Below are 22,277 nucleotides of genomic sequence, written 5' to 3'. Positions count from 1 at the left end.
GTGGGGGTGGGGTGGGGTGAGTTCATGAAATGACAGAAAAGAGGGTCTGGCCATGGGGTAGAAGTGAAAATGATAAGGTGGGGTTGCTGGTCAGGACCCTTTCTCATTTGCCTCTAAGGGAGGTGTTTCTCTGCAGTTTTAGATATTTTGTAGTCAATCTGTTCAGAGTTATCATCACGTGCCTCCTGTTGAAGGTAGAATTTGTCTCCATGCCTCCTGGTCCAGAGTTTGGGATATTACCAATGCACTACCCCCAATATGGAAATAGATGGTTTTTTTAAAAAAGGGAAAGTACATTAATTTTTTCTTCTTCTACCATTCATGAAATCTATTGAATTATGTGAGGTTCTTCTCAAAATCCCTTACTCGGTTGCATTAACTAAAATCTATTTTAGACATAATTACATTCTATTTACAGGAATTCATTGTTATTGGTTTACACAGTAAATGCCAAAACAAAACAATGATTTGCTTGTTGGAGGATGTAGAAATTTTATGAAAATTTATATTAACATAGCAACAGTTTTATTGACAGTATATACTGTAATGTACCAGTCTAACTTTGTATTTACTAAATACTATTCACAAACAGCACTAGCTCTATTAAAATATAAACTAACTTTATTTAGATTTGTACATTATGGAAGCCAATTTTCAGATTTTTTTGTGGATTTCCATTTTTGCTGCAAGATGCTATAACCCAGCTTTCCCTTTGCTCAACATTTCATCACCTGAGAAATGAGTCAAAATGTGTGGTGCTGGAAAAGCACAGCCAGTCAGGCAGCAATTGAGGAGCAGGAGATTCAATGTTGCGAGCATAAGCTCTTTATCAGGAATGGCACCTGAGAATGAGGAAGGAACCAATAGTGCTTCATGGTTGAGTTAAGAGCAATCTTGTTTTTAAATCATCTGCAAAATCTTCCATAAAGAGCTGAAACAAGTACCTCAGACATCAAGGTGGTTCCTGAGCAGATCAATCAGGTTTATTGGGAAGAATAATTCCCATGCTTGGCCTTTATAGTGAACCTCAAGGAGAACTGTCTACGTTTAAAACTGGCTGCTTGCAGTTTTAACCATCACTTAGAAATTATCTGTAATCCTTTCCATGGCCTGAGTAGGAGAGTTTTGCATTGTGAAAATAAAATAACTTATTTAACCCTTCCAAATGGGTTTATCATACATTAGTGTTCTTTTTGATACCAACCAGTCTCTGTCACTTACCTGACATCACTTTACCCGATAACACACAGCCTTGTGTTCTCTTCTTTCTGTGTCTGGTTGCAAACTCCATTGCTGCAATAGATAGACTAGGATAGCTGGAAATACACAGGTCAGCCAACATCAGGGGCAAAGGAGGACAGTTTAATGGTTGAAGTATGTACCCTCTATCAGATTTCTTATAATGTTCAGCATTATTTTTGTAAAGTTCCAATTGTAGTTTGCCCTTCTGACCAAGATGTAATAAACTGTATGAATTACACAAGCCTTCATGCCTGATCGAAAAAGCTCCAGTGTATGATGCAATGCAATTGCAGGTGTTTTTTTTAATCTTTCCTTCTTTAATAAGAGAAGTAAACAAGATAAGACTGAAGTATTGAGAAATAGTTTGGACACTATTCCATTGGAGTCGGGAAGTCCAGTGTTCAGCACTGAATATCTTCACTATTTGCAGAGCCATCCATCATCTATTGACTCTGTTAGTTACACAGCATTACAAACAGCCTACACTCAACAGACATGTTCACACTTGCCAAATTATTTTGGTGCTACAGTAAATACACCACTTCATCAAACAGTAATAAATATGAGCAGATATTTTAAATCAAATTTTAAATTAATTATTCTTTCTACCAATTACAGACGCATAAATCATCTGTAGACACTGCTTTTGAAAAAGAATTGGGAAAAGGCTATACCCAAGTTTGATATTTAAATGAGTCATCTTAGTGTTCAAGCACTCAGGAATACAGGTTGTAATCAAAATTCTCACTCAGAACTTTCACTTTTCTTTCCATATGTTGACTGACATTTTGTAAACTCCCAAGAGTTCCTGCTTGAGGAGCTTTAGGATATTAAAGGCACTATGTCAATTTTTGCTGAGCTCTTTCAGTGTTTATACCATTTCCAGATTCTCATTTAATCTCAGGAGATTTCTTTTTGAACTGCAGTGTGTTCCCAATAATTGTCGTGGAGAATTGAATAATCGTCACTTGCCAGGGGGAAAGATGGCAAAATGATACATTAAATTGTGAGAAGTTTGACGCATAATTTACTCCATTAGCACAAAAAATGCCTGATAACATACTTCCATCCAAACAAAAATTGACAACAGGTTGTAAGACTTAATTTAGGATTACATTTCCAACAGCCATAAAGCCAACATACAGAAAGGTTAGCTAAAGTAGTCACGATGAGCCTATTTTACTTGATACACTTTTTGGTAAACACCTTAATCTGGACAGGTGAAATGGTAAGGTGCATATTTTTAGTCCACTTATTTTTCACTTTTCTGAAGTACAGGCGAGAAGTTAACTTGCCCAGTTAGTTCATCTTCAATTAAAATAGACAATCCCCCAAAGCAATCTTCTGCAAGTTTCCAATGCATTTGCCCCATTGTTTATTCCCATTGATTAATCTCCAGTTACCAAATTTTATTTAGTCACATTTGGAAAATTAGTTACAGAGTCATCGAGATGTACAGCATGGAAACAGACCCTTTGGTCCAAATCATCCGTGCCAACAAGATAGCTTAAATTTATCCAGTCCCATTTTACCAACATTTAGCTCATATCCCTCTGAACCCTTCCTATTCATATACCCATCCAAATGCCTTGTAAATGTAATTATATCAGCCTCCAACACTTCTTCTGGCAGCTCATTCCATACACGCACCACCCGCTGCGTGAAAAATTTGCTTTTTAGGTCCGTTTTAAATCTTTCCCCTCTCACCCTAAACCTACGCCCTCTAGTTTTAGACTCTCTCAACCTAGGGAAAGACCTTGTCTATTCACCCTATCCATGCTCCTCATGATTTTATAAACCTCTATAAGGTCACCCCTCAGCCTCCCACACTCCAGGGAAAACAGCCCCAGTCTATTCAACCTCTCCAGCTCAAATCCTCCAACCCTGTAACATCCTTGTAAATCCTTTCTGAACCCTTGCAGGTTTCACAATATCCTTCCAATGGAAGGGAGACCAGAATTGCATGCAATATTCCTAAAGTGGCCAAACCAACGTCCTGTACAGCCGCAACATGACCTCCCAACTCCTGTACTCAATGCTCTGACCAATAGAGCAAAACATATGAAACGCCTTCTAGACAATCCAAAACTTTTTTTTAATAATGTTTGATATTAACACGAGGCACTTTTCAGATAATAGTAATGCTAGCAATTGTTTGGCGTGGTGTCAACTTCAAGACTAATGTGTTTTGTTATAATTTTATCATTGACAATCACATACATCATAGTGGAGGTGGGGGAGTTAGGATGGTCAGAAACAGCTTTTATTAGTTTTAATTCTGATTCTGTGCTTAACATTCATGCATAAACATTTTAGTGAGATGGAATTTAATGTCTTTACCTCAAGTTGAGTTTGGAAAATGGGACGGCAGTTAATCCGGGGGGGGGGGGGGGGGGTTGCAAGTTAGGATGCAAACGAAGGGGACCCTGCTGTTTTTTCACCCCAACAACAATTATATCTAATCTTAAAGGTGTCATTCACCCACTGTTGTATTCTATTGAGGGAGGTGGGAGCAGTTGCTACTGCCTGAGAAACAAAGCCTGTCACATTTACTGTGGGCTCCCGGGAAGGGCACTGATTGAGACATCAGCCTTTGCTGTTAATCCCTGTCTTCCAATGTCCTGTGATGTCACCCCACCCCCCCCCCCCCCCTCACTAATCCGATTCTGCCTTCACTCCCTGTGGCCGGGTGCATTGCCCAATGGCACCACCTGAAATGGACAACTGGCTACCTGTTGACTGCCCTTACATCCTTCGACCTGGCAAAATCTGTTGCAAGCCACTTACCATGTCTCCACCCTGGTATGTGGTGGAATTTGAATTTATAATAATCTGGAATTAAGAGTTTAATGATGATCGTGATTGTCAAGGGATTGTTGCTGATTGTCAAGGGAAAGACCCATCTAGTTCACTAATGTCCTTCAGGGAAGGAAATCTGCCATCCTTACCTGGTCTGGGCTACATGTGACTCCAGACCCATAGCAATGTAGTTAATTCTTAACTGCCCCCTGGGCAATTAGAGATGGGCAATTAATGCTGGTCCAACCGGTGATGCCCACATTCCATTGATGTATTGAAAAAACTTCCCCCCCCGTTAAGAATTGAGAATGCCTACCTTAATTCGAGAATGTGTGGGCCCTCGTGCATATATTTTGTAATCTTTATGCTGTATATATCTAATATAACCACAAACAATGAAAATGTCAAAACATTCAAACTTCGACAGCACAAGATGTTAAATGATTAACTTTGTGTTTTGGAATTCATTGCTGATTGTTAAACAGGATAGAGTCGAGAGTGTGGTGCTGGAAAAGCACACCAGGTCAGGCAGCATCCAAGGAGCAGGAGAATCGACATTTCGGGCATAAGCCCTTCGTCAAACTCGACTCTGATCTCCAGCATCTGCAGTCCTCACTTTCTACTAGTTAAACAGGATTGTGTCAGAATTCAACTCCCCAATGCGACTTAACAAATATTTTTAAAAACTACTTAAAATCATTTGGTACTAAATTAGTCACCATTTGTGGTTGAAGTTTAATGATGGATCAACATAAAATACTAACTGATTCATCATAAATTATAATGTATAAACTAAACTTATACTGAACTTATAAAAATAATTTTTTCTCATCCTGTGTATCAAAATAGTAAGAAGACAAGTGAGTAATTGCCATTTGTTCTTGTCACAATCACTGTTTTCCTAGTTCTATGTCAGTTGAACTGTCCAGGCCATCAGATAGGTAGCCACTGCCATAGATTTTTACTGTTTTCTCTACTCTTGTCAACCTTTGTTTCAGCTTCATTTGACTGGAATTGTACTCAGCCATGAGCCTAGCAAACTTGGTCTGTAGGCTGTCCAACGATGATTCCATCCTCTCCACCTTCTCTTCCAGGTCTTTTGCATCTGCACCCTCTTTTGCTGCCTCTTCATCTATTAAGTTATCCTTCATCAGAATCTGACGGCCCTTCTCTTCCAGAATCTTCTTGGCATCTGGATACTCAGTCAGGGCTTCCATCAGATCAGCTTTGGACAAGCAAAACAGGTCAGAGTAGCCTATGCTTCTTATGTTGGCAGTGCGCCTGTTACCTGCTTTACTGCCCTTTATATTCAAGATGCTGATCTCTCCAAAGTAACTGCCATCGCTCAGGACCACAAATTGTGTTACCCCGTCATCGGCTACAACTGCCAGCTTGCCTTCTTTGATGATGTACATCTCCCTGCCAATGTCCCCCTTCCGGCAGATATAGTCCCCGGGGCTGTACACTTGAGGCTGCAGCTTGAGCACCAACTCAATCAAAAGGCCGGCTTCACAATCGGAAAATATCCGGACTTTCTTCAAAGTCTCCAAGTGGACATTGATGGCAATCTCAGCCTTTAATTTATCTGGAAGGTTTTTGAGGACTTCCTTCTCATCCACAGTCTTCTTGTTGATCCATAAGTAATCAAACCACTTGATGATCCTGGCCTCCAAGTCTTTGCTCACTTTACGGAACTGCATGTACTGTTTGATGGAGTCAATTTTGGATTGGAACTCGGCTCGCGATGCATTCATGTTTGAGATCATGGAGCCCACGTTACCAACAATGGTGGCAAAGATGAGAACCCCCACCAGGAAGTCAATGACCACAAATAGATACTCTTCATCCTTCACTGGAGGAGGTGTCTCTCCAATGGTAGTCAAGGTCAAAGTGGACCAGTAAAGGCAATAGATGTATTTCCTGCTAAGTCGTCCATATTCAGGATGGGATATGTTTGGATAGACCCAGGTGTCAATACCAAACCCAATCGATTTTGAAATCGCATAATAAATGCAACCATTCCAGTGAATAATGATGAGGATGTACAAAACAAGATTTCCAATTCGAAACATGTTAGGGTAATTTGTCCTGGTTTCCGTGCGATCAAAGTACTCGAACATGCGGCTAAAACGGAAGAGACGATTAAATCTCACCTCTGGGTAGTTAAAGCCCAACCAAATGTAGGCTAAATCTGTTGGTAAAAGAGAGAGCACGTCCAGTTTAAACTGAGGCATCCTCATGTAATTCTGTCTCAATTTCTTTGTATCCTTAACCAGCAATCCTTGTTCAAGAAAACCTGGATAAAGAAGTATGAAGTTATTGAACTGTGCAACTTTAAAGCATAGGTTTCCAAACAAGCACAGCTGCATTGTTTCTAAGATTTTCAATAACATCCAACTTACAGACAGTTAATTTTTGTTACCATATTTCAATAAGACTCGTTAGCTGCAGTTTTTGTTTAAACAGGAACAAGTTGTTCTTGAGCATGCCTAGAGTAACCCATCTTGACTACACTGAGAAGTTTTGGCTGTGTCTGAATGACATGCTCTGAAATGTAAGCAAAAGATGACTCTATGACTTTTCAATTTTCGCAATGAATGTATAATGTATCATAATTTATGACCATATGATTGAAGAAACCTTTTTGTGTCAGTTTTTGCATTAAGTAGCATTGTTGCATTTCAGCTAGACAATTGTGGGTTCAAACCTTACTCCAGCATGTAAGCTTCTGAATGTGGGAATAAGAGCAGGCCACTGAGCTCTTCAAACATGTTCAAACATTAGATCGTAGCTGATCCTGACATGACTTCTGTTTTCCTTACCTCACCTGATAGAACTGTAGTCGCAGCCTTATAATTGCTGAGAACCTGGTTTATTTAGGAAATTTGAAGATAGTTTTTGACTCCAGCCAAGTTAGTCATCACCACTGTGTCATGTGCTAGCTCTCTATTTGGTCATTTCAGTCAGTGCTATTCTCTACCTCACCTCTGTAACCCTACATGTTCTTCCTTTTCAGATGACCAGCTATTTCCCTTTTGAACATGTAAAATTAACCTGTCACCACCACACTTTCAGGCAATGCATCCCAGATCAAAGCACTCCCAATATGAAATTATTTATTTTTCTGTCAATGCCAACTAAATCAAATCTGTGCCATCTTATTCTCAATCCTTCCATCAATAAAAACAGACTGTCCCTTTGTACTCCGTACAGGCCTCTCATGATTTTGAAAACTTTGTCCAAATCCCCTCTCAATCTCAAACAAAAGCAGAAATTGCTGGAGAAACTCTGCATGTTTGGCAGCATCTGTGGAGAGAAAGTCGTCAATATTTGGTTGAGTAGGTTAGGTTTATTTTCACTAGAAAAAAGGAGATTGAGAGGGGAACCTGATTGAGGTTTACAAAATCATGAAGAGTATAGACAGGATAGAGACAAGCTTTTTCCCAAGATGAAGGATTCAGTATCCAGAGGTCACGCTTTCAAGGTGAGAGGTGGAAAGTTTAAGGGGGATACACGCGGCAAGTACTTCACAGAGAGGGTGGTGGGTGTCTGGAACGCGTTGCCAGCAGAGGTGGTAGAGGCTGGTACGGTAGATTCATTTAAGATGCGTCTGGACAGATGCATGAGTAGGTGGGGAGCAGAGGGGTACAGATGCTTAGGAATTGACCGACAGGTTTAGACAGTAAATTTGGATCGGCTCAGGCATGGAGGGCTGAAGGACCTGTTCCTGGGCTGTAAATTTTCTTTGTTCTTTATTTCAAGTCCAGTGATCTTTCTTCAGTACTTGTTTTTCAGCAATTTCTGCTTTTGTTTCAGATTTCTAGCATCTGCAATTTTTTTTTTGTCTTTTGTTTTCTTTATCTCTTTTCAACCTTCTCTTCTCCAAGGTAGTCAGTTCCAACCCTTCGACCCTTACAATGAGGGGGCATCTTATCGAAACAAGTAATATGATGAAGTGAATAGATAAGATTGAAGCAGCGAGGTCGTTTCCACTGGTGGGTGAAACTAGAACTAGGGATCTAGCCTCAAAGGAATGGGCAGCAGATTTAGGACTGATCTGAGGAGAAACGTCTTCACCCAAAGGGTTGTGAATCTGTGGAATTCCCTACCCAGTGAAGCAGGCTCAAGGGTCCAGATGGCCCTTCGGATTTCTATGTCCTTATGTTCTTAAGTGTCCAATTTGCCTGAAGCGTTTGAAAGGGATGAGTTGACGGTATTGAATAGGCTGTCTGTACTTATAGTTGACAAAGCTTCCTGTCAGAATTGCACACAAAAATGAAAATACACCTTCATAACTCATCAGAACTGTCTGGGAAGAAAAGGGAGAAAATAAGGACTGCAGATGCTGGAGATCACAGTCAAAAAGTGTGGTGCTGGAAAAGCACAACTGGTCAGACAGCATCCAAGGAGCAGGAGAGTCAACATTTCAAGTTAAAGCTCTTCAATACCTATCTGGGAAGAATGTTCAATTGATATGAGGTGGGGCTAAGCAATGGGGCATACCTGCAGATGAATAGCTTGTAGAACAGCATAGGCAAAGGATTAGTTACAATCTTGGAATGCGACATAGTTTAGGAGAAAACTGTCTGGATCTTCTAAGGAGTGGCAATCCTTGTTGGATTACTCACTCCTCTCAAACCGTTCCCCACCTTGACACTGCTCTGCATTTCTTGCCAAGTCTTCTTAGACTGCCTTTACTGGAATTGTAGAGCAGAGCATCCATTTGGGAATTTCACTGAATTACAACAGGCCATGCACAATTTCAACAGCATGCATGATAAGTTTAAATTCCAGTGCGAATGTTTGTCAGTGGGTGGAGAGATGACTGGGTAATTATGTTGGGTGGAGTGAGGTTAAGATGATAGGGTAATTGTTTTGAGTGGAGAGGTGGGTGTCATGTGGAGAAGGGGTGAGATGACTGGATGATTGTGTGTGGGGCTGGAGTGAGATGACTGGGTGATTGTGTGGGGGAGGGGTTGGAGTGAGATGACTGGGTGATTGTGTGGGGGAGGGGTTGGAGTGAGATGACTGGGTGATTGTGTGGGGGGGTGGAGTGAGATGACAGGGTGATTGTGTGGGGGGAGCGGTGGATGAGATGACTGGGTGATTGTATGGGGGGGTGGTGGATGAGATGACTGGGTGATTGTATGGGGGGGGGTGGTGGATGAGATGAGATGACTGGGTGATTGTATGGGGGGGTTGTGGATGAGATGACTGGGTGATTGTGTGGGGCGGGGTGGAGTGAGATGACTGGGTTGTGGGGGGGGTGGAGTGAGATGACTGGGTGATTGTGTGGGGGGGCGGTGGGTGGAGTGAGATAACTGGGTGATTGTGTGGGGGTGCGTGGAGTGAGATGACTGGGTGATTGTGTGGGGGGGGGGCTGGATGAGATGACTGGTGATTGTGTGGGGGGCTGGTGGATGAGATGACTGGGTGATTGTGTGGGGGCGGGGAGTGAGATGACTGGGTGATTGTGGGGGGAGAGTGGAGTGAGATGACTGGGTAATTGTGTGGGGGGGTGGAGTGAGATGACTGGGTAATTGTGTGGGGGGTTGGTGGATGAGATGACTGGGTGATTGTGTGGGGGGGGGTGGATGAGATGACTGGGTGATTGTGTGGGGGGGGGTGGATGAGATGATTGTGTGGGGATGGTGGAGTGAGATGACTGGGTGATTGTGTGGGGGTGGTTGTGGATGAGATGACTGGGTGATTGTGTGGGGGGGGTAGAGTGAGATGACTGGGTGATTGTGGGGGGGGCGCGGAGTGAGATGACTGGGTGATTGTGTGGGGAGGGTGGAGTGAGATGACTGGGTAATTGTGTGCGGGAGTGGAGTGAGATGACTGGGTAATTGTGTGCGGGAGTGGAGTGAGATGACTGGGTAATTGTGTGGGGGGTTGGTAGATGAGATGACTGGGTGATTGTGTGGGGGGGTGGTGGATGAGATGACTGGATAATTATGTCAGGTGGCAAGTCTGGTGGGTAGCTGGGGATGTCAAGAGTCAATGTGTCTGATTGCTTGTTGGATCTGGAATTACCAAGGGATTAAAACAGTTTATTTTCTGCTCAGCATTGCTTGGGTAAGTATGTCAGAACGGTCTGAGGTCCCCAAAGCCAACTCAAAGACATTCACAGAGGACCCTTGAGAAACAGAGGAGTTGCCCACTGGAAGCTGAAACTTCCCATGTATATCAGTGCATCAGGACATCCACTGTGTCCAGCAACATGGAAGTTGGAAGACTCCAACCATGTCCTAGAAAAACAAGCTAGGTAAACAGACAGTTCATTCAAAAAAATACTTGCTCACCTGTTCGGAATCTTACAGCTGAGTCTGTAACGTAGATGACATCAGAGAGATAATCCAGAACCAGCCACAGGGTAAGATTTCTTATTTGAAGTTCATCGAAACAAGCCCTAAATTACAAAATACAACTTTGAATTTGACAATAAAGCAACGTGCATGTTCCACAAGTTGTTAGGACACACTGTGTGGTAGTGTGGTGTATCTGGGCAGGTTGAGCTTTGTATGTAAAGTTTGAATAGAGCAAAAAACATGAAGATTACTTTCAATTATGTTTTACTTTTTTAAAAAACGAACCACAGTGTAAGAATAGGGGCAGCTCTATAGAGTCTACCGAAGGTACTTTAAATCTCTATTTCCAAAGTCTAAGGTGACTCAGAAGAATTGCGCCTTTTTTTTAAGCCTCGTATCTTTGTTCTCTGCCAATGTTGACCTATGGGAGAAAGGTTTCTTCAGCTGATTTTGAGCAGCTAAGTAAAATAAATTTGGCTTCTTTCACGTTAGCCCCAGTTGATTTAGATACAGAGCAGTGAATTAAGTTATCGCTTTCTTGTTACCAAACAGTTCAATAAAAGTTTTCTAAATACTAATGGGAATTGAAAGAGTAGATGGAGAAAAATTATTTCCCTCATTATGAAATGTGTAACTGGTGGCCGTAGTCTAAAATTGATTGTCTGAAAAAACTCGTCTGGTTCACTGATGTCCCTTTAGGGAAGGAAACTGCTGCCCTTTCTCAGTCTGACCGACATCTGATGTAGGATGCACAGAAACGTGTGGTTGACTCAAATGCTCCTCTAGACAATTAGAAATGGGTAATAAATGATGGTCTAGTCAGTGAGGCCCACGTCACGTGAATAAGTGACAGGGAGATCCTTCACAGGATCATGGGATAGTTACAAATGGACAGCATACAGTCCATCACGTTGATTCCACCTCTCTGCAAGATTTTAGAAAGTTTGTGATATATTCCGAACCTGCGAGGGTTCGGTTTCTGAGAAACCCCTTGAATGATAGAATTCATAAATGTGCAGCCCGTTAAAAGTTCAGGTTAAAAATCACAGATATGTGAGCTTGGACCACGGATGTTGAATTTTGCTGCTAATTAATTTTTGTTGCGGATACACAAATTGGTGAGTTCATAGATTCGTAGCATCATAGAGATGTACAGCATGGAAACAGACCCATCAGTCCAACCTGTCCATGCCGATCAGACATCCCAACCCAATCTAGTCCCATTTGCCAGCACTGACCCATATCCCTCCAAAACCTTCCCATTCATATACCCATATCAATATACCTTTTAAACATTGCAATTGTACCAGCCTCCACTACTTGCTCTGGCAGCCCATTCCACACACGCACCACCCTCTGCACGAAAAAATTGTCTTTTAGGTCCCTTTTAAATCTTTCCCCTCTCACCCTAAACCTATCCCTCTAGTTCTGGACTCCCCCACCTCAGGTAAAAGACCTTGTCTATTTACCCTATCCATGCCCCTCATGATTTTGTAAACCTCTATAAAGTCACCCCTCAGCCTCCGACGCTCCAGGAAAAACAGCCTCAGTTTATTCAGCCTCTCCCTGTAGCTCAAATCCTCCAACCCTGGCAATATCCTTATAAATCTTTTCTAAACCCTTTCAAGTTTCACAATATCTTTCCTATGGGAGGGAGACCAGAATTGCACGCAATATTCCAACAGTGGCCAAACCAATGTTCTGCAACATGATCTCCCAACTCCTATACTCAATGCTGTGTGCAATAAAGGAAAGCATACCAATTGCCTTTTTCATTATCCAATCCTATCTACCTGCAACTCCACTTTCAAGGAACTATGAACTTGCACTCCAAGGTCTCTTTGTTCTGCAACACTTCCCAGGACCTTCCCATTAAGTGTATAAGTCTTGCCCTGATTTGCTTTTCCAAAATGCAGCACCTTATCTAAACTTATCTAAATTAAATTCTATCAGTCACTCCTCGGCCCATTGGCTTCTGTGATCAAGATCCCATTGCAATCTGAGGTAACCTTCTTCGCTGTCCACTACACCTCCAAGTTTGGTGTTATCTGCATACTTACTAACTATATCTCTTATGCTAATATCCAAATCATTTATATAAATGAGTTGTGAACTCACGAATACTGAAGATTTACTATAACACCGGGGCAGCACAGTGGCTCAGTGGTTAGCTCTGCAGCCTTACAGTATCAGGGAACTGGTTCAATTCCAGCCCCGGGCGACTGTCTGTGTGGAGTTTGCACATTCTCCCCATGTCTGTGTGGGTTTCCTCCCACAATCCAAAGGTGTGCAGGTTAGGTGAATTGTCCATACTAAATTGTCCATAGTGTTCAGGGATGTCTCGGTTTGATGCATTAGTCAGGGGTAAATGGAGGGGAATGGGTTTGAGTGGGGTACTCTTCAGAGGCTCGGTGTGGACTTGTTGGGTCAAAGGGCCTGTTTCCACACTATCGGGATTCTAATTCTCATATCGTTATTATTTGGAAACTTGGATTCTAAAGTGGACAGAACCATGCACAGCTTTAAATTTGATCTGTTTTTTTCTATATTGTGTGGATTAAGAAGAGAAGGATTTTGTTTCGCTTTTGACTTCTGAGAGAGACAATGGAATTTGGAAATGTGTTTACTTCTATTTATATGAGGCCTTTCAAAAAAAAAAACTCTTGAGCTGAATAGTTCAGTGCTTTAGAAAAGCAAGGACAGAAAAGGGAGAAGTATCAGATGCTACCTATCAACAAGTCAGACAGGGTGACAGAAACTTGCTGTTTTAGAAAGAGGCAACCATCCAGAAGTCTGTGGGTTTCTACCAGAGAGAACAGGTCTATGGCAGCAGAAAGACTACTGATTAAACAATCTCCAAAGCAGTAAGGACTGAGAAGTCCTGAGTTGTTCAATGTCAGTAAGAGAAAGCTGCAAAAACAGAAGAGTTTGCAGCGCAAGTTTAAGGAATCCACGTTAAGAAATAAGTGAGCTGTGTTAGCAGGTTATTTAAGAGTGTCAGGAAGAGACATTAACTAAGGAAGTAAACATCCAGTGAATGCAGATATTTACACGAAATAAACCGAGTACGGCTGTGCCAACTGAAGGAGATTTAAAGTGGAAAAGCATTGAGGGTTAAGGATCTCATAGGTTGTTGTTGAGAATTAACAAGTGACAAATTGAGGGCTACAATTAATCTTGAGATAGAAATTTATACATTGCATCAGTTCCTGACTAGTGTTATGCTAACTGTCTCACCTCACCGTTTAAGCTATGACACATATCAGATTAAGAATTTGGGCACAGATGTCCAAATGCTTTACAACACTGCATCTTAAACCTCAAATGTTTGATTATACACTTCTATCTCATAAGTCGAATAGTGATAGTTTATAGTGTTAATTTTAAACCAACCTGCATACCAGCATACACCAGTTGTACAGTACAGGCACTGCAATAACAGAAAGCCATCTGTAGTAAAGATTCTCTGAAGGGTCAATGACATACCAATCCTTCTTCCTGGGAACCAAAACAGATTTTGTCACAACAGATTCTTTCAACATAACATTTTATTCCAGTTCAGTTCACTCAGTGGAATTCATGTACAAGAACCAATGTCTTTTATTTCAAATTGCTCTTTAGTACTTTTTAAATTACCAAATTTTCAAAAAGATCAAGAGAAATAACACTGCTAGCAAGTTTCATTTTTAAACATTGAAATTGAGAAAAAAATCAGACATAATCAGTTCAAAATCTACAATGAAATATTTACCAAGTTATTTACTTTGTGGAGTTTGCTTAATATTAAATGTTAAACTCAAAACGATATGTTCTGTGAACCAAAACACGCAAGTTGCTTAGTCACCACAACTTCAGCACAGCCTTCAATCTGCTTGTCCATGGTAATCCATCAACTATAAATGCTAGGTACACTATTCCATTCAAAGCTGGAAGGATCAAATTTTCATCAATGTCTGTCATACATTTCAACAATTGAAGAGCTTACACTATGCCAAGTTACACTCTTAATCTATAAATTCAAACAGATAACCTAAAACGGTTGTCACATTACATAACAATTCAACTGTAGCCAAAACATTCTTCTAAATAAATGAGAAACATAACAGAACCATGACATAGGTTCTTATCATGTTACTTATAATCCCAAAACACTTTGGCTAAAGAATTTCAATCCTAGCAACCTAGATACAAAATGTGCTCAAAATTGCAATCGTTTAGGGAACTGGCTTTTTTGAAGTGTTTGCTCAATGTTATTTGCATTTGCTAAAGGCAAATTCTCTCATGAACCAGAAAATTTGGCTGGTTTTTGACAATGTATTTTAAAATATACTTTCCATTAAAACAAAATTCCTTGGTACAAAGGAACCTCGATTGTCCAAACGACATAGGCGGGGAGTATTTTGTTCGGATAATAGAATGCCGGATAATTGAGATTCCTCTGTATATCTGAAAGTAATAGCCTAATATAGATTTAATAATGCTGCTGAAAAGGTTGATCATTTTAAACCAGAGTCTAAAATCCACTACCTGAGGGTGGCCCAGTTTTAAATACAGGTCATTCTGCTGTAACGCGCAAGTCGTTAATGCAAATTCACTATTACGTGATTGACGAATTGGGGACAATGTTTCTACAGCATGAACTTTTAATGCGTGTATTGGTTATAATGCAATTCTGGCCCCATTAGTTTAAATGGTGCTGCTATTACACGATTTTCTTATAACACGGGATTGTACTAGAATAGAACTACCGCATTATAGCAGAAATGACTTTCTAAAAAAAAACTACACGTGACGTTTGTACAGGATCCCATTTCTGAGCTTTTGCTAAATGATGACATTTAGTGTCCTTGCACCTAAAAAAAAGCTTCCCTTTTTGGGGTAACTTCTAAAAAAAAATCTGCTCATACACACAATTCAACATGATAAATAATTCAATCTCGGGGCATAGCCAACTTTGTTGGCAGGGTCAGTGTTCAGCATAATGTTTATGAAACTGGCTTCAATTCCCACCTGCTCCAGAGATGTCTAGTAACATCTATGAACAGATTGATAAGATAAATATATTAATAAAAAACAAAATTAACCAGCACAAAAAACTGCAGAAGCTCAATTTTGACATGTATGTTTGGGATTCTTCAAGCTTTGATGTTGGTTTGGTTGAATTTTGGATGAATTGCTCTGAAGAAACTGATAGCAATCAAAGGGAAATTCCAGGCTGTTTGACAACAAGGAACTGCAGGATCGAATGTTGTGATTTTTTTGGCTAAGTCTGAATAGTGAGAAAGTCTGGACTGCAGATGCTGGGCCATTCCTGAAGAAGACCTCATGCCTGAAACGTCGATTCTCCTGCTCCTTGGATGCTGCCTGACCTGCTGCGCTTTTCCAGCAACACATTTTAAGTCTGAATAGTGTCAAGTTTTCTTTGGAGGGTTTCTCACTCTATCTTATCAAACTTACCTCATTAATTGCCCCTCGTGGCATCTCTCACATGTGATTTCCATCTCGTCTTACCAGGTGATATCCTAGAATTCACCACCATCCCGGGCGACAGCGCCAGTTTTAAAAGTTTGATTGAGCACCCAGACTAGCTCTGTCAGTCTAGAGTTGCCCTGTACAGTTCCTGATATTTGCACCAGGCATGGCAGATGAGGGTAAATTGGTGTCCTGCTTTTCAGGCAGTGTCCCAGATGTCCTGCTGGATCAGGTAGTGCAATTCAGAACTTCCTTTCTCCCCAGGACTAGGAGTACAGGCCATGACACCAGAGCATGCCAACCTGGCCCAAGGTTGCCACTCAGGTCAGTACAGTCTCACCGAACTGAAGGAATGCACAGTGCTGTTGGAAGAACCTCATTGTCCATCTCCATTCCATCACCTTATCCCCGATACCTTATGCTCACTCTATCTCTGCTGCTGGACCCCTCCCCTCAGTAAAGTCTTCGAGATTTTCCCTCACTCACTCTCACCCTAACCCTGTACACTGTCAGTGTGAACTATTCACTCGCTTGGGACACCTCGCCACACACAATAAAGATAATAGCTGTGCCACCCACTTCCACGTTTTGTAATACCTGCCTGTCTCTCATTCCATGATGAAAACATATCAAGATGCATAGAAAGAGTCATCATTCTCATCATTCAGCCCTGACTCTGACTGCCCTGAGCAGGGTTTGGACTGGTATCACAGGTTTCCCTTGACTGGCTGTGCCACGAACACCTGAGTGAAGGCGTCTCTGCTGATAACTGCGACAAGCCTCCTGGCTTTGTGTCAGTACTATATAGCAAGAGAACACCCTCGAACCTCAGGCTGAGGGGGCAAAGCACAGGAAGGCAATGGAATGCAAGGTAGCTGTGACAATCCAAGTAGGCTTAAGGTGAGTGATGGCTATGACATTAAGCCAAGAACCCAGAGAGGCAGCCTGGTCCAGTGTATTGTCTTGTGTCCATGACCACACAGTGTCCTTGCTGCAGCATTATACTGAGAGTTGCTGGTGCAGCCCGTGAGACAGGATTGGAGTGCAGAAGCACGCAAGTAACCTGTAAGTGATTTGACATACCATCAGGGTTCCTAGAGGCTGGCACATCTTGGATGGAATGTCTATGAACTGCGTGTGCGTGTGGTCTCTACCCATGTAGCGTGCTCAGTACCGATTTTTACTTTGTCCCAAAATAACTGGAACAGGCAGAATGCTCTATGGTTTAGTGACCATGACACTTCCACCTAAATTGTCCTCGAATGTTCATATAGATAAATAGGCTTGGGCTCAGACATAGTATTTAAAAATCAGCACCTTGTGAGATAGGAACAACAGTGGTAGTTCATTCTTAATACATTGTGATAAATTATTAAAATTAAATCATAACTACCTTCAGAAATTGTTTCAGTACCGTCAGGATATCATATACTTTCCATTTGTAAAATAGTTTGGCTTGGACTTCTACAATGAGCTGTACACAGTTTTCCGCCCATTAAAGCAAATAAGTGTCAAGTTATGGTCGATGAGCACAGGAGAAGGAAACCCGCAGCATTAAGTTCTGGTGCAGTCTTGTTTGCAGTTAACACAAGGGTAATGCAAGCACTAAAATGTGCACTGAAAGCATTTCACAGTAACATTTATGATGACCACACTAGGTAGACTGATATGGAAAGGAATCTGAATACAAGAATTTAAGAACAATTGTGCACTAATGTTCTTCACATTTATATGTATTACTTACACTTCTTTCTTTTTCTCATCATTTTTTCTTTCTTTTTCCTCATCTTTCTTTTCTTCCACTTTGCTGCATAATGAACATCAATATTTAACAGCTTACCGCAGATCATTATATCAAAGAGGATCATGGGTAGAAAGGGCCACACTGGTCAATAAAACAGCCCAATCACAAATATGGTTCATTTGTTCAGACTAGAAACAAGCTAAATGCCTTAATATAGTTTATCACTTCTCTGTTACATGATAGTTAATTAAATAACCATTTACTCTTTGCACCTGCACGAATTCACAATTGGCTATGCACATTAGTCTGTACAGAATTTCTTAAATACGTTAACCTTGAGATATTAAAATGACATACAATGCCTATTAGAATGTTTAGGCTCCAGACATGCCAAATGACCTGATATATTTTTGTAATAATGCAATGAGTTTGCTCAATTCCAGGCCTGCTAGGATGGGAAAGTGATTCACTCACAAATGTTGAGAAGCTGCCAAGAAGAGATATGACCAATCTTTTTAATTCATTCTCCAAATGTGGGTGTTTTTGCCAAAGCCAACATTTATTATCCATTCTGAGGTGCTTTGAGAAAGTGGTGATATAACTGGGTGACTTAATGTTCACTTGAAAGAATAAGGAGTCAACCACACTGATGTGGAACTGGAGCCGTACTTAGATCAGACCAGGTAGGAACAGAAAATTTATTTCCCAGCAGTGAACCATTTGGATTTTTACAGTCATCCGACAGTTTCACTTCAAAGATCACTTTAATTGACATCAACCTTTTAAAATCTAAATTTGATCTGCATGAAATAAAACAAAATCTGCATTCCCTAGATTTCTGGGTTTTTTTGTTCTGAATTATTAAAATAGTAACGTAACCACCACAGTACTAAACCCTCTAACTTCACCAAGAATCACAGAACTCCTACAGCATGCCTTCAGCCCGTCAAGTCCACATCAAGTCCTTCCGGACAGCATTCCACCCACACATTCTATTTCCGTAACCCTGCATTTCCCACAGGCGGCACAGTGGCTCAGTGGTTAGCACTGCTGCCTCACAGCGCCAGGGACCCAGGTTCGATTCCAGCCTCGGGTGACTGTCTGTGTGGAGTTTGCACGTTCTCCCCGTGTCTGCGTGGGTTTCCTCCGGGTGCTCCGGTTTCCTCCCAAAGACCAAAAATCAGGTGAATTGACCATTCTAAATTGCCCGTTGTGTTAGGTGCAATAGTCAGAAGGAAATGGGTGTAGGTGGGTTACTCTTCGGAGGGTCAGTGTAGACTTGTTGGGCTGAGGGGCCTGTTTCCACATTGTAGGGAATCTAATCTAATCAAATAATTGATCCACCTGACCTACACAGCCAATCCACCTGACCTGCACAGTCGCCTGAGGGTGGAATCGAACCGAGGTCTCTGGCACTTTGAGGCCGCAGTGCTAATTGCTGTGCAACCATGTTGCCCAGAAAACCTACAGCATTAAATTATGGTGCACTCTTGCTTGCAATTAATACAAGGACAATCTACACATTATCTTGTCCTTCTGCCTCATGTTGCTTCTGAAGATGAATCAGCACTGCTCTTTGTCATTAAGAAATCCACACAATTAAAGGAGATGGGAAAAGAACTCACAGGGATTAGGAGTAATATCAAAAATGGAATATTCTCCTAGCATGTCGCTTAAATGTACATTAGTGACAAAAGGGTTCTGTCTGAACAGAACATTTGAAAATGAGTCTGAGTGTCACCTATTGTTTCAAGTCATTTATCTCAGTTGGGAAAAACACACTTCTATTTAGCTGAACTAAGATGGCAAGATGGATCACCACTACAAAAGCAAGGTGTTTGTAGTCCTCTTGGCCAGTGATAGAAAGTGATCGGGATAACAAGGCCCATACTCTTGCCTGTGGCTATAAAATGCTATCAAATGGTAAGCAAAGTAAAGCGCTAAAAAACAATATTATAATGATACACTTGGAACAACAATTATTTTAGTACTCTATATTATCAATACGACCACAAGAAATAGGAACAGGAGTAGGCCATTTGGTTTGTTGAGCCTGCTCTGCCATGCAGTAGGATCATGTCTAATCCAGCATTCCTCACGTCCACTTTCCTGCCTTTTGCTTGTAACCCTTGATTCACCTGTGGATCATGAAACTGTCTATCTCAGCCTTAAATATACAAAGGGACTCTGCCCCATAGCTCTCTGTGCCAATAAACTCTAAAGACTCTCAATCCTCTAAAAGAAGAAGTTCCTCCTCATTTCAATCTTAAGTCGGTGCCCCTTTATTCTGAGGCAATGCCTTCTGGTCCTAGACTCTTCCATGAGGGGAAACATCCTCTCAGCATTTATCCTGTCAAGTTCCCTGCTGCACCTGTGAGCTAGCTTTCTGTGTTTCATGGACAAGAAGAGCTTCAAAAGTCCCCTTGTGTTACATCTTTCTGTAGTTTTACTCCTTTTAAATATACTCCATTATTTAGTTCTCCCTCCCAAGATGAACAACTTCACATTTCATGTCTGATGGCATATTGATACCTATAGAAAAAGTAACACTGAACATTGTTGGACAATAATTGAATTATTCCTAGTTTGATCAGAAAATCTAAAATCAGGGGAGGTAAAACCCAGTGGTATTATTATTGGACTATTAATCCAGAGACCCAGATCATGTTCTACGGACTTGGATTCGAATCTGAAATTAAGAGTCTAATGTGTATTGTCGGGGAAAAACCCATCTGGTTCACTAATGCCCTTTAGAGAAGGAATCTGCCATCCTCACCTGGTCTGGCCTACATGTGACTCCAGACCCAAAGCAATGTGGTTGACTCTTAACTGCCTAGTAGGCCCTAGCCAGCAATGCCTTCATCCCATGAATGAAATAAAATTATTAAAATGAAACACAATACTGCATTTTAAGTGAACTTTAGCCAAGCTATTTTAAAATACGGTTGATAAATAAGAAAACAAAACGACAATTTAATCGTTTGGTCGAATTTGAAGTCCGTAGATCACATTCAAATGTTTATTCACATTAACTACAGAACTTGTATTATAAAAGGACAGAGCAGTGCATTTTGGGAGCATCTTAGAAAGGGGATTATAAAGCGATATCATTTGAAATTGACAAAACCAAATACAAAATATTGCACACAGTCTTTTTTTAGACTCTATTTTTACAAATTTTCCACAGTGTTATACCGGAAAGATTGTAACTTCATGGTAAGTGAACACTACAGCACCCATGAATACACATAGAATAACACCAATGCACAATGACACCTGATAGCCACCTCACTCGCAGTACCTTTCCCTCACAAATTGGTGTCTTGAAACATCAGTAAAAGACCAACATATGAAACCATCCCATCCCCAATGGATTTGTTGCATATCCATCCATATTACACAGATGGAAGGATGTAGTCAGACACAAAAATCTGAAGGAAACCTTGTTATTTTCCTATTTCGTTATTGTATTACTTATTTAATTCTCACGCCACTTCCGATAAGGAATTTAAAGAGATTCAGATGTATTGAATTGTTCCTTTATTTTGTTATAATAAGTTTACACATTGTATGCCATCCTTGCTAATTGTAAGTGGCCATCTCCTCATCTACCTTGCCAGGAAGCATTTCCTTCAGTGTTGTTTCCGTAGTGATAGTCCGTGGATAATTTCCTTTCATTTCACCTTGGTGAATGTAGTCCCTGGCACAACACTGCATCTAATCTGCAATGTTGCCTCCTAAGATCTTAATTTAGGTGATATACGTTGGGAAGTCTACTCTAGAAACACAGTTCGAGTTGGCCATTCATTTCTATACCTTACCTTTTCTTTTTACTTCCTGCATTCTTGTCAAGTTTTCCAATTCTTCCAATTATGAACAATTCCAATTTCAATTTTTTTTAAATGTTTGATTAAATATTTTTCCCAAAATTTATCACTGCTATGATGTCCATCTAAATTGAGATGCTAATATAGATCTTAATATGGGAGTTGAAGATTTTAAAATCAATCACTAAGGTTCTGATTAGGACTTACTTGATTAGTGCACAAATATAAGCCACCTAATCAGAAAATCCAATATTCTTATCTGCTGCTAATTTTAATTGCTAGAGGGTGTTTTTTAGCTTTGATTAACTAGAAACTGAACACAAGCGTAACATTTCAAAGGATGTTAATTAATTCCTCCTTTATAATAACAATTAGCCAGACATAAAACGCCTTGGCATATTAATTGTACATTTGTCAGATTCAACCAAACTAATCCAGGCTACTCTATGTTATTAGCAGGATTGGTTAGAATCTCAAGTGGGAGTAGAATGAAATCTATCTAAGCTGCTTAGCCTTCATCCTTGTTGTTGCTGCTGTTTACACTGAACTGTGCCAAAGACCCTTGGCTGCTGCATTGCAAAATACAGTTGTGACACAAAACACAAAAGTTGTTCTGGTGCTGGAATAATTGAACAACAGACATTTCAACCAAGTAGACTGGGTTTACTTCGTATACATTAACGTTATTTAACTGCAATTCAGAATGCGGATATTGCTGGCTGGGCCCACAGTGCTGTTCAGAGAGATTGATGCTATTAGGAACGGATAACCGGAATGGAAAGTAATTCACAATTCATTTCTACTCAATGAAAGCAAAAAAGACTGTGTATTGTAAATTGGTATCCTGAGCAGGACAGCATGAGTAAAGATGCTCTTTAACAA

The 22,277-nt window shown here is 40.8% G+C and overlaps 1 protein-coding gene across 3 annotated transcripts in view; it reads right to left on the bottom strand.

The window, feature by feature from the left end:
* Nucleotides 1-4,762: 4,762 nt before the first annotated feature.
* The window catches only part of cnga3a (cyclic nucleotide gated channel subunit alpha 3a), a 54,232-nt gene continuing 36,717 nt past the window's right edge, over nucleotides 4,763-22,277 (bottom strand). Inside the window, exons 6-9 of one of the 3 annotated variants that reach the window (XM_043692266.2) lie at nucleotides 17,569-17,631; nucleotides 13,746-13,850; nucleotides 10,347-10,453; nucleotides 4,763-6,337 (exon numbers count right to left, since the gene is read on the bottom strand). In XM_043692266.2, coding sequence (XP_043548201.2) covers nucleotides 4,932-6,337; nucleotides 10,347-10,453; nucleotides 13,746-13,850; nucleotides 17,569-17,631 — 1,681 coding nt within the window. In that variant the 3' untranslated portion in view covers nucleotides 4,763-4,931. The remainder of the gene's footprint in view (nucleotides 6,338-10,346; nucleotides 10,454-13,745; nucleotides 13,851-17,568; nucleotides 17,632-22,277) is intronic. The other 2 variants (XM_087988352.1, XM_043692268.2) reach the window with 2 other exon arrangements.

The sequence above is a fragment of the Chiloscyllium plagiosum genome, unplaced genomic scaffold (genome assembly GCF_037043375.1).
Source record: "Chiloscyllium plagiosum isolate Xiang-an unplaced genomic scaffold, Cpla_swu_hap1 HiC_scaffold_6, whole genome shotgun sequence".
Taxonomy (NCBI): domain Eukaryota; kingdom Metazoa; phylum Chordata; class Chondrichthyes; order Orectolobiformes; family Hemiscylliidae; genus Chiloscyllium; species Chiloscyllium plagiosum.
This window is presented reverse-complemented; position numbering and strand designations above follow the sequence as displayed.